We start from the raw sequence: 12,580 nt of genomic DNA on the forward strand, positions 1-12,580 counted from the left end.
TGTTTAGCTGACCCAGCAGCTGGCCCCAGATTCTCTTGCTCTCCTCAGCTGTGTGGAATCTGCATTTGAACCTGGAGGTTTGCAATCTGACTCTTTCTTCACTGACTAATCCAATTGAGAGTTCACAGCCTCCAAAGGTACCACTCAGAACAGTCCACCCAGACAGGAGATGGAAATAGGGTTTAATGAGATTACAAGGTAGACTCAGGGTAGCGTTCAGGCACACATTTCAGTCTAACAAGCCACCAGTTTATTCCCCTTATTTCCCATTCTTGTTTCTCCCCCGTCCACTTTGAACCTTTCCTTTTCTTCCCAAAACCTTTCTTCCACTGCATCCCTTAATGAGTGTTCTGCCTCCTTCAGTCGAGGACTCAGTGGGGAAGGGGATTTGTTTGGTGGGCTACACATGTGGACAGTGGTCTGAGTGTGCTTTGGCAGTCAGGTTCAGCTCGTTCCCTGCACCCAGTTTTCACTGAGGAAACTGCTAGTGTTCCTCCCCCAGCCCTTTCAGTTTTTATCCCATCGTGTGCAGATGTTGGTTAGCCTTTAATCAAGTAGCCTAGCACAGTCTACAGGTAAATTTGATCTGCACCAGAAGCTCGTTGCTACAAAATTTTGTTTGAAATAGATAAATGAAAGCATGCATAGTATTTTACCACTGGCTGTATCACTCTTGATGTTTAAGTGTATTTACTTAGAATGTCAGTATCTACAACAGGTAATACAAAGGGTGACCTTTCTTCTCTTTAAGCTTTAGGAATAAAGCAATGATACTTTCAGTAATATATTATCCTTGGATTTTTTGTTCTTTAACTTGTCGAGTAATCTGACAGTCATGAAAGAGAGGAATGAAAAGCTTACATGAATCCCCTAGTTAGAAAATTCTATTTCATACGGTATGACTATGCTATATATAAAAAATACTTCAAATTACTACAAGAAGTGTTTGTGGAGTTGGGCTTGGCAGTTGGTAGAGATGAATCTACATAGTATTTCAAGTTCTAATGTAAATTCTAGCTTTCAGTCTCTAAAATTTTACTCTTTAGATCTTATGATTTTCTTTTCTGTAAGAGATTGTTGTAAAAATAAATCCTGAAATTACAGCTAGACATACAAACCACCAGGGAAGAAAATGGAATATTCAGGAGATGTAAGACTGGTAGAGAAAGATTACTACTGTTAGCTAAAGCATTAGCTTTGTTTTTGTGGGAAAACAAAGGCAGTAGAGGTGCTATTTAGAGAAGAAAAGAAAAATGGTAGGAAATGATCAGGTTTTAGCTTTTGTTACACTTGTACTATGAATCTTTTGGGAATTCTTTACCTTGGTTCCCTCTCTGTAAAGTAGGGATAATGGTAATTTCTTCTTCTCTTGGCTTTTATTTTTTTTTTTTTTTTTCAGTTTAGGTAGTGAGAGTTCTTAAGAAAATTTCAGGCTTAGTTCCATAAAATCAATACGAATTAAGAGCATAAATACTATGATGGAGATGTAAGGGTCTAAGCTATTTTCAAGAGTCTGGGAGTTTGTGATTTTCCTTTTTCAAAATTGACTCAAGTCTTTCAGACTGAGGAAGATATCTCTATGGGTGAGGGAATTTGTTTAGTTCATCATCACATCTTGACTGCTAATCAAAGGAAGAACAGCCCAAGGGCTGTTATGAGGTGACTTAGGAGGCAAACTTTAGAAAAATGTATTATAAGCCCCTCTGTAGGCTTTTCAGATGAAATCTAAAAGTCCTTGCCACTGCTCCCATTTTATGCAACACAGAAACATGTGTCCATAGTCCCAATAAATTAACTGAATATCTAGGTTCATGGTCAGCAGCAGATACTAGGTTTTCTCAGAAGGAGCACCACAGAACCTACATGCTTGAAGCTGCCAGCTGCAATCAATCACAAGAAATTCCAATCATAGATGTATTCCTTATCTTCTCTGGAGCCTGGACATCACCATGAAGGCAGTACTGCATGCCTGAGGGATTCAGAGACATCCAATTAGGGCTCATTCAGAGAGGAAAAGCAGAGCTCTGGTTGCACTACACATCTACAGCTTTTAATTTGCAGTATAATCCCAACCATCACTGTCAGTCAGAGACACATCTGGCCAAGATGCTCAGGCCATGGCTGGGAACATGCATCCCTGTTGGCATTTGTCATCTCTGTGTGGGAGTGCAGACTCCAGCCATGTCCACAGTACAGCTGAGTGTTCTGGATGGTCTAACAGACTGTCACATTCTTGCTTTATTGAGTTCCTTTTTTGTATTTGGTTTCATACAGCTGTAGTTCAGCCTTTCAAATGGTAATGACCGACAGTGTTTTCAGAGCTCCTTAAAATGCCTTTCCCCAGGCCTGAAAGATGAACATTGTTTATGATCATGACTAATGGAAATGTCAAAATTTTTCGGTAGAGATTGGTAAAGTACTTTTGGCTTTTGATTTCTTAAGCCACAGAATCAAAACTTGTGTTGCACATAGTGTCATTGCCAGTGGCTGATACACAGTTGTTCCTGTTCCTGCAAGCCTGAAAACATTGCAGATAGACAATTTTTCCATCTGTGCAGAACTGAGCAAAGACTTCTCTGTCAATCTGAAGAAATTTATCCATCAGCAGAGCCAAGAAAGAAAGAAAGAAAGAAAAGAATGCAGGAACTAAAAGTCAATTAGAACAAGGACATATTTCACCCAACTCTGCTTCACAGCACCTGATTTAAGTAATGGTGTTTAACTTTCATCTTCATCTAGTAGCATGCCAGCACAGTTTTCAAACCAACAGTTTCATTATATTATTAATTCCAGGGCAGAATTATATTACAGGAATATCTAACTGTGCATTCTGAAACACCAGTAATAGTTTCCACTTCCATCAAGAAGCACTGTATTCTGGCATGTGATGTGCAGCTGTTGAATACTATCTAACAGCTGTGTTAAAAGGGAAAAATTCACATAGAATGTCAGAATGCAATAACTTGGTTGGAATTAAATCAAGATTTTCAAAAGCAGGCATATGATCTTTTAATTATGAGTTACTCAGCTCATGGTTTTGGATGACATTGTGGCAAATCAATGTCCACTGTATCCCTTATAAAAGGATGCATTCAGTACTAAAAGACATTATTTCATAGCATCTTCAATAATGCTAATTACCCTTTTATGTAAACATTTTCATGTCATAGATAGGGAAGATGCACTTTAGGTACTGTTATGACAAAAGGAGTATTGCCTTTTTATTAAGCAAGTCTTTAAAAAAAAATAGACATGTCTCCACAAGACTTTTAAGCTCTATTTGAGTCACAAATCCTGAACAGCAAGCAACTGTGGAAACATTCTTATTTTACACCTCTTTTTCATTCTTATTTTGCCCTCTTTTCATGTTTATCTCCTATGTTTGCAGATGACAACCACACTTGCATGGAGACAATTCTTTAAATCACCATCATGAGGCAGTCTCTGTGTCATGTTTGTAGCTGTGTTCTAAAATCTGTTTGTTTTTTCCTTTCCCCAGTGTAGGTTACCAGAACCATAGACAGAGTTTAGTCTGTGGCACTAGTAGGTCCATATTCCTTCCCTGGATCACTCTTGTTCATTTGCACAGTCACATTACAGAAGTGGTTCACAGTCATCTCATTTTCAAAAGCACCAGAGGAAAAACACTTTTGTTTAAATGCATTAATTTCTTCTGCTTGCTATTATGTCTTTAGTTTACAAAATCACCTAATTTTCCCTGAAGAGTGCTCTAATAAAGACCCTTCTTGATGATGCCTCTCTTTTGTTGTATTAAAATATTTCATTCTTTCAGTCAATGTAATCAGTTTCTCTTTCTATCAATTCTTCACATAGAAAAAAGAAAAAATAGTCATGGTATTAGTTCTTTATCCATATGAATCTTATCTTGAAAGTACAGTGTTTTGCAAATATTCCAACTATCTTTAGAAGTAATAAAATATTGGAAATACTATCATATATATATGAAGCAGGTACTGTTTGTAGTTTCGTTATTTCACCTGAGAAAAATGTGTCTTTTATGAGGACAGTCATCTGTGTTGCTCATTATATAGCCTCATTATATAAGTTTTTGTCTAATTTCTGAAGTCAAACACTGGTGCTTGTGCCTGTCATTGTTTACAATAATAAAGACTGCATGTGTTTACACCAAAGTGGAATTTATATTTAAGTTGTTCTCACTTCACATTTTGTATGCACAAAATGCTCTGAGTGAGTTTAAAACTAACCCAGATGCAATTTTCCAGCCTGTAGCTCAGTCACACTCCTGAAACGTGCCTGGATATTCGGAAGTGGCACATGGGAATGTAGCCAACTGTTGTTCTCTTCCACATTGTCCAAAGTAAACATGTTTTAGACTCAGTTGCATTAACTGATACTTCACTTGGCTTTGCAATTGAAAAACGTTTGTGTGATGATGTATTATAGTTTCTTGATGTGGAAAATGAATTGCATACTGAAAATTGAGTCATCTGATAAACCATGAAGGATTTTTCCTCACCAAGGACACACTTGTTCCCATGCTGTGCTATATGGAATGAGTTGCAAGCAAACAAGTACCTGTGAATGTGCTAGGGGTAGGAGTGGAAAGCTGAGATAAGGAGCTCCCTACTTAAATAGTAAATTGTTCTTAAGTTTCGAAGAGTGAGGTTGGCTGCAGAGACTCCAATAGCTGACTGCTGTCATCTCCAAGCATGGAGCATACTGGTGGGAGAAGCAGGTTGGCTTTAAGTCGTTATGTCTTTTCTTCAGGCTAAACAGATTTAGCAGCAACAGGGACTCCAGAGCCCAGAGTTGTAACCTGAATTCTGAGGACATCTAGTGGTGTGAGCCCACTGCAGGGGCCGGGTCTTGGTCCCAGCTGGTGACCACTAACGTGTCTGTATTTCAGCTGAGATTTACTAGAAAATCAAATTCTGCAAATACAATTGGTTGAATGCACTGAAAGAGTAGCATTCTTCAGCTCAAGTGATCCTGAATTCAACATTGACAGTCCCAAATATTGAGAAGTTTTGAGATTGGATCAAAAATCATAAACTTCTAATTAAATGTTGGGCCTCTTGTATTTACCTTCTGTTCCCAGGACTTTCAGAGTTCAAGTACATTGACCTCTTCTTTGGATCAGTAGGGGTAGAAGTATATTTTTGTTATTAAAAGTCTGGTTTCTTAGGTTAAATAGTTAATCTAGAAGTTAGAAGTCTAAGATAAGAACCCAGTATGTCAATATGCTAAAGAAATACACAAGATTTGCTAATGCTAGGAAATTGTAACCCTAGCACTGCTAACCATTCAAAGAGCTCTGGAAAGACCTACCTGCTTCTCTGAGATTCAGGTTTTCGGCTTCCAAAGTGGAACTGTTGTTGTTGCCTCACCTTTTTGAGAGAGAACAAGAACCAATTATCTGCAATTCAAAAAGGACTTTGATCAAGTCAAGCGATAGGCACTGCATGCTGAGCATTGTTCCTGACTGTTGCATGATGGCGTGTTTTGCAGTGAGCCCTTGATCTGATACTTCCTCCCGAGGAGAGACAGGCATCATGAAACAGAGATTCATTTCATCAGCTCAAATCATTTTGCAGCTGGCTCTGACTACAGTAGGTCTGACTGGTAGGTACAACACCTCCTGAAACATTTTTTTCCTTAAGACACTTTCTCTAGGAAAGTCTGAGGCTTTACCCAATCTATCCTGGCCACCACTGGAACATGTACCTATTTAAATTACTTCCTTCTGAAGTTCGGTATGGTAATTTTGAAAATGGCTGGATTGTCTTTTCTTTCTATGCTGTTAATTTAAGGATTGTTTGGTGGCAATACTGAAAGGCACTTACTCCACCCCTATATTCACTTTATGCCTGTCACATTCTTGGGAGTTAGCATATGAATAGTTACATAATTAGAGATAATTATGCAGAATTTTAATGAAATAGAGATAAGCTTAAGTTAAAAGGTCACATGCTTGTTGCTTTAAAATGAACGTAAATGTATGGTCTGTGTTCTTGTTTTAAGTTAATGAGAATAGTCTTAACAAGACATATTTTTAAATGTATTTGGCTTGATAGAGAATATTTGAATAAATAATGAATACATTCAGGTTGCCAGTACCCAAAAAATTCCATCTAGCCCCTTGATTTCCTTCTTTTTATAATTGTCTGACCTGTAATTTACCCCAAATATGCACAAAGAATGCTATTTTAGTTCTTTTGCAGGTGAAATTAAATCTTAAAATTATCTGAAGATAAAAAATTTTAATGATTATGGGAATGAACCCTAAAGGTCATATATTTATTTCCCATCTTCATAGTTTAATTTGGAGGTAAATATACCATTTTGAGTTTAGGTAAAAAACAAATGTTTATCCTAAAAATTAAAATCATTCTACTAACTATTTTAGAAGTTTGAGGTAAAATGTATTGACTTTTCTGAGAATACTGATCCTTTTCCCAGACAGTTATTTGCCCAATTCAGTCCAGTTTTTCAAAAAAGGATTGCTTGGTTGACTTCTCATTCAACAACAGCATCCAAAAGCATTGCCCACTTCTAATTTAACTAGTTGTGGTTTTGTACTTACCTAGGTCAAACATACCCTGGAAAACCTAAGATAATAAGATGCCGTTCTCTAGAAAAGGAAACCTTTTCCTGTTGGTGGAAGCCTGGCTCAGATGGAGGACTTCCTAACAATTACACCCTGTTCTACAGCAAGGACAGGTAACAAGTGGTGCACATGTACTCTGTAGGTGATCTAGTGGTGGTTATGACAGACTAAGAGAATGACAACATTAATTTGTAAAGTTGTTTTTATGATTCCATTTTGACCTCAGATAGACAACAAGGGCTGCATAAGATCCATGGCTTCCCTTGTTGGAAGAAAACTTCACCACTGACAGCCCCAAACCTTCAGTCTGTCCGTCCTGAAACTCATCTACCAAAAATCCCTCTTGTCTGAAGATGTGCTAGGAGCAAGGGCCTGTTTGCCCATCCTTTTGGGAAGCACACAGCTTTCAGCTGAACAGGGTCTCCTCTGAGCACTGGAGCATGAAGGCACCACAGGGCAACGGGTCTCGCATCACCCCACTGCTCCCATCACAGCTTGGAGCAGGAGGGGCCAGCCCATCCTGGGCATTGCTCATCTCCTTGGGGACAGGGACAGGCTGGGCCCAGCTGGGCCAGGACATCAGCTCATGGGTTGGGCTGGAAAAGGCAGGGCTGTGTGGAGATGGAGACCAGCTGAACTGGGGGCCTGGGACTCAGGTAGAGCAGGAGGGGCTGGGCAGGGGCACTGAGGGCAGGTGGGGTCCTGCCAATGAGTTTGTCCATTACCATTTACACCAAAATCCCCATCTGGACTATAGTAATTTTTTCTCCTGTTGGTGTTTTGATCAATGGTTCCCCAAATGCAGGGAAATCAGACACAGTGAAATCAGTGAAATCGGGTATTGCATCTCAAAAGTTATTATTTTGGTAAATTCTCGGCTCCCTCATCCTGTTCAGGAATAAAATGGGTGTATATTTGGCAACTTTACTTTACCTATCTATCTTTGTAAAACTGTACTTTCCTCCTGGAAACAATTAGTCTCTGAACAGGGACAAGTAAGCAGGGAGGGTCAGAGACTAATTTTTTTTATAAATCCAGTGAGATTCAGAATAGGTAAGATAAAGCCTTAGACATCCCTGCTACAATTAAATATTCCAAATCATTGAGAAGAAAAAAAATGCAGTCTTTAATGAAGGTACTGCACACAATGATGATTTGAGAACTTTTTTATTATGGAAAGCCCAGATGTTTCAGTCTTGATCAAAAAGTTTAATGGACATTTTGATTCATATCTGCCACTGTTAGAGCTATTCTGCTTAGGGAAGAATAGGAGTGCTTATCCATTTCATTAAATCTGCTGAACCCAGGATCTGCCAAACACTGTAGACCTGAGCCACAATGACCTTTCTAGGCTCATTGTCTCTGGGTACAGTCCCCTTTCTCCTATCTTATCTTTGTGAACTGTGACAAAACTGTCTGGAAACTAAGAGACCTTATTACTGATGATACATAGAGCATATAGTGGAACTAAAGTTCATTCTTGCACCACATCAGCTGATGCTTTGGGTTTGTGCAGCACCTGGGGTAGGCTGTGAGTACATCACCCAGGTCAGCTTTGAGCACAAAACAATCCCTTTCCTAAAGAACCCAATGACCCATTTAAAGTCAATAAGTAATTGATTGTGAAGTTGGTTTTTTTAATAGTCTTGATGATGATCAGGTTAAAAAGCAAATAAATTGACATCAGGAAGGTCACAGAACAGGTTGCCTTGAGTGGAACCACACATCACATATGGGACAACCAAGGGATCAGGCCCAATTACCACGGATCTAGGAAGGGATCTAGGATCTGCTTGATCTCCTTTCATGAACAGATGACCCAGTCAGGAGAGGCTGTGAATGTAGTCTGCCCTGAACTTCAGCAAAGTCTTTGATAATGTCTTCCACTGCATTGTCTTGCAAAAGCTGGCAGCCCATAGCTTGGACAGGAACACTCTTTTTTGGGCTGAGAACCAGCTGAGAGCTGTGCCTAGAGAGTGGTGGGGGATGGAATTACATCCAGCTGCAGCTGGTCACTAGAGGTGTCCTTAAGGGATCAGTCCTGGGGTCAGTCCTATTTAATATCTTTGTTGATGATCTGGGTGAGGATTGGGAGCACCCTCAGGCAGTGTGCAGATGGCACCAAGCTGGGTGGCAGTGCTGAGCTGCTGGGGGACAGGCAGGCTCTGCAGAGGGATCTGCACAGGCTGGATCCATGGGCTGAGCCCATGGTGTGAGGGGCAGCCAGGCCAAGTGCTGGGTCCTGTCCCTGGGTCACAACAACCCCCTGCAGCTCCAGGCTGGGCAGGGTGGCTGGAATGTGGCTCAGCTAGAAGACCTTGATGATTCCAGGATGAGCCATCATGTGGTGGCCAAAAGGCCAAGGACATCCTGAATGGATCAGCAATGGCATGGCCAGCAGGACCAGGGCAGTGACTGCCCCTGTGCTGGGTACTGGGGAGGCCACACACAAATCCTGGGCTCAGTTCTGGGCTCATCACTGAAGAAAGACCCTGAGGTGCTGGAGTGAGTCCAGAGAAGGGGAACAGAGCTGGGGAAGGGTCTGGAGGACAAGTCCTGTGAGGAGCAGCTGAGGGAGCTGGGGGTGCTTATCCTGGAGGAGGCTCAGGGGGCACTTACCACTCACAGCTCCCTGACAGGAGGCTGTGCTCACGTGTGGGTCAGTCTCTGCTCTCAGGGCATAGTGATACGACAAAGGAAACTTCCTCACACTGCACTGGAGGAGGTTCAGGTTGGACCTCAGGAAGAATTTCTTTGTTAAAAGGATGGGTAAGCATTGGAATGGACTGCCCAGGGAGGTGGTGGAGTCACTGTTCTTGGAGGTGTTTGAGAAACGATTGGACATGGCACTGGGTGCTATGGTCTGATTGACAAGGTGGTCAAAGCTTGACTTGACATCTTAGAGGTCTTTTCCAAACTAAGTGATTCTCTGACCTTGTTGAAAACAAACTAATCAGTAAAAGAGCTCTCTGCCATAGAGCCCATAATTTTTAGGGGTAATACGCAAAGATATTTAGCAACTTGTCTAATTGAAGTAAATATTTTTCATGTCCCTCTTACTTGCTTATAAATATTGTTGAAACTTCTTTGTTCTGTCTCTGGAAATTTCTGTTTCTATTATTTTGTTGATTTATTTCTCTGTATAAAAAGGGGTGTGAAAGCATTTGTCAAAACAACTGCAGTAAAAGTATCAATGAACCATTTATGGTAACAGCATTTGGCATATACCAAAAATTTTCCAAGAAATGAGATTATAGACATGTATAATATAAGTTTATACATTTTATATTTCTAAATAAATACATTTATTTTATATATCTATATAAATTATATATGTGATTTTATATATATATATATATCTATACAAACATTTCCGATTTCTCTGCTGAACCTAGTCCAGTACTAGAATATTATCTGCTTTGCTTCACTTCCTAAATTTTAAAATCATTTTGTTTCAGTGAAGAAAAAATCTATGAATGTCCAGACTACCTAACATCAGGTCCAAATTCCTGCTACTTCGATAAAAACCACACTAATCCCTGGACAACATATATTATCACTGTAATGGCAACAAATGAGATTGGAAGTAACAGCTCAGATCCTCAGCATGTGGATATAACTTCCATAGGTAAAATCAAAGAATGAAATGGAAAACAAACTAGTTGGAGATGTGTGCAGTTTTTTATCTCAGAACAGGCAGTGGTGAAAGACTTCTTTCTTCATGATGTGAAACTTGCTATTGAGAAGTGTTTATTTACAGATAATCTAAAATATGCATGTTAAATATATGTGAAAACTGTGTTTTAATTATAGATTTAGTAACTATATACTTGATATTAGGAATTTCATGTGTGAATATGTAAAAATGTTAACTTGAGTTGAAAAATTTGCTTCAGTTTCTAGTTATCTGCAGTGTTTTACTTCGACTCAATGTAGATTAAAAAAATTTCAAATTAGGTTCGGCTACCTAATATTTCAAATGTAAAAATCTTTTTGACTGCTGACACTGCAGTCTTGGAAGGATAAAAATAACTGCCTGAGCACTATACAGGCCTTTTGTAGTATTTTATATCCCTGACTCAATTCTATTTTCTGCACACACATAATACATCATTTTAATTATAATATACCTAGTTTTTCTGGCTGACATTTTAGTTTTGCAAGAGTGGCCTTATGAAATTTTGATTTGTACTTCCTTAGCCTGACAAATTCAGAGTAAAGCTTAAGATTTGCTGATACTGCTGGAAATCAGGAGCTAATTGAACTCATTAAGGAAAGAGGAAAATTAAAAGGCTTCTTCATTATTCTTTTACAGTGATGAATTATCTGAAATTAATATGATAAGATACAAAACCATAAAGGAGGTGTCTTTTCTGAGAGAAAATTAAAAGGCACTTTAATGGCACTTAAACTTTTCATTCATTTATACAGTTCAGCCAGATGCTCCTGTGAATCTCTCTCTAGAAACAAATACATCTGCTAATATGTCATACCTTTGGGCAAAATGGTCTCCACCCCCATTAGCTGATGCCAGCTCTAATTTACTTGTATATCATTATGAGCTACGACTAAAGCCTGAGGAAAAGGAAGAGTGGGAGGTAAGGGAAAAACATATTTATTTCATAAATGCTCTCTCCAGTGAATTCTCTTGTCTCAGTTTAATTGGTCCTGTAAAAATGTTAGTTTGTGTAAGAATAGAAAAATTAATGCACCACATATGATTAAAGAAAGAAAAATACTGGAGTGGTCTGTAGAGACTGTGAAATTCAACATATTTACGTTATCATCCTAGTGTTATATATGACAAAACCCAGTTATAATAGGTATATATATTTGGGTATGATAACCCAGTTGGAAGCAACCTGCCCCTCAGAAATTCTGTTGTGGCTTACTCACATTTAACCATTTGTATTGACATTCTCCACCTGTTGCTATATTTCTAGGAATTAGCTTCAGTACTGCTACAGCTGAGTTTTTAGGACAAAATGTCATTCTTTAAGTTATAGTCATGTGTCCTCAATGCTGCCTAGTTTGTTGATGCCTTAATGATGGGGAATGCTGTGCATTTTGAAATAGTTCTGAGGATAAATTAGAAGGATCTGAGAAAGTCACTTAAAGCCACTGAGAATAATTTCAGTGGAGGGGTATATACTTGTAATGCTCCTTGCATTGTGGATATGACGGAGTACAAGCAAGTCTATATGTTCAATATGTTCTTGAACATCAGAATCAGCAGAGATTTTTTTTTCCTGCTAAATCATTACTTTTGCTTCTTTGTAATTAATATCTTATAAATACCCAACTTAAATCCCTGATTTTCAGAAGTCACTAACTCACACCTATTCCTTCATGGTTTGCTTGTTGAAGTGGTCCAATTCTTTGTTATTTTCGCAGTCCATTTTCTTTTCCAGACAGTATCTGTAGGAATGCAGACACACTACGAGGTGTCCAGCCGGCAAGCTGGGGTGAAGTATGTTGTTCAAGTGCGTTGCATGTTAGACCTCGGAGAGTGGAGTGAGTGGAGCTCAGAAAGGAGCATTCAGATCCCTAAAGGTGAGTGGATGATTGCTGCTCTGTAAATTGCTTTTAAATTGTAGCAGGTTCAATGCTGTGGAGGTGCTGGTATGCCAGTCCTGGAAACCTGGCCTCTCACATGGATACTTTGTAGTGTTCAGTGCATTTTATCATACTTTCTGTGTAATTGCTTTCTTAATCTTGTTGGTCCGGTCAGGATCCTCTGCTGAAACTGGCTATCATAAACAAGGTAGGATTTACTAAGAAGTCACTTCTGATACAGGTGTGCCTGAATAATTTATTGTTCCTCTCCCTTTATTTAAAAATCATGTTGATTTTATCTGCAGCTATAAATATCAGGTAATGTTTCTTCTATAACAGCCTGGACTGAAAGCAGTGATAACAGAGCATGATGCTTACAGGTACTATCACATGGAAGTCACTGTCTGTCTTTTATTGAATTTGAGAAGACACACT

At 39.1% G+C, this 12,580-nt stretch overlaps 1 protein-coding gene across 12 annotated transcripts in view; it reads left to right on the forward strand.

Moving 5' to 3' along the window:
- PRLR (prolactin receptor) overlaps window positions 1-12,580 on the forward strand; it is a 141,468-nt gene that overhangs the window by 119,593 nt on the left and 9,295 nt on the right. For all 12 annotated transcript variants that reach the window (XM_079329847.1, XM_079329854.1, XM_079329851.1 and 9 more), the window contains 5 exons: window positions 5,491-5,604; window positions 6,570-6,702; window positions 10,048-10,217; window positions 11,021-11,187; window positions 12,001-12,142. In XM_079329847.1, coding sequence (XP_079185973.1) covers window positions 5,535-5,604; window positions 6,570-6,702; window positions 10,048-10,217; window positions 11,021-11,187; window positions 12,001-12,142 — 682 coding nt within the window. In that variant the 5' untranslated portion in view covers window positions 5,491-5,534. The remainder of the gene's footprint in view (window positions 1-5,490; window positions 5,605-6,569; window positions 6,703-10,047; window positions 10,218-11,020; window positions 11,188-12,000; window positions 12,143-12,580) is intronic.

The sequence above is a fragment of the Erithacus rubecula genome (assembly GCF_903797595.1).
Source record: "Erithacus rubecula genome assembly, chromosome: Z".
NCBI classification, from domain to species: domain Eukaryota; kingdom Metazoa; phylum Chordata; class Aves; order Passeriformes; family Muscicapidae; genus Erithacus; species Erithacus rubecula.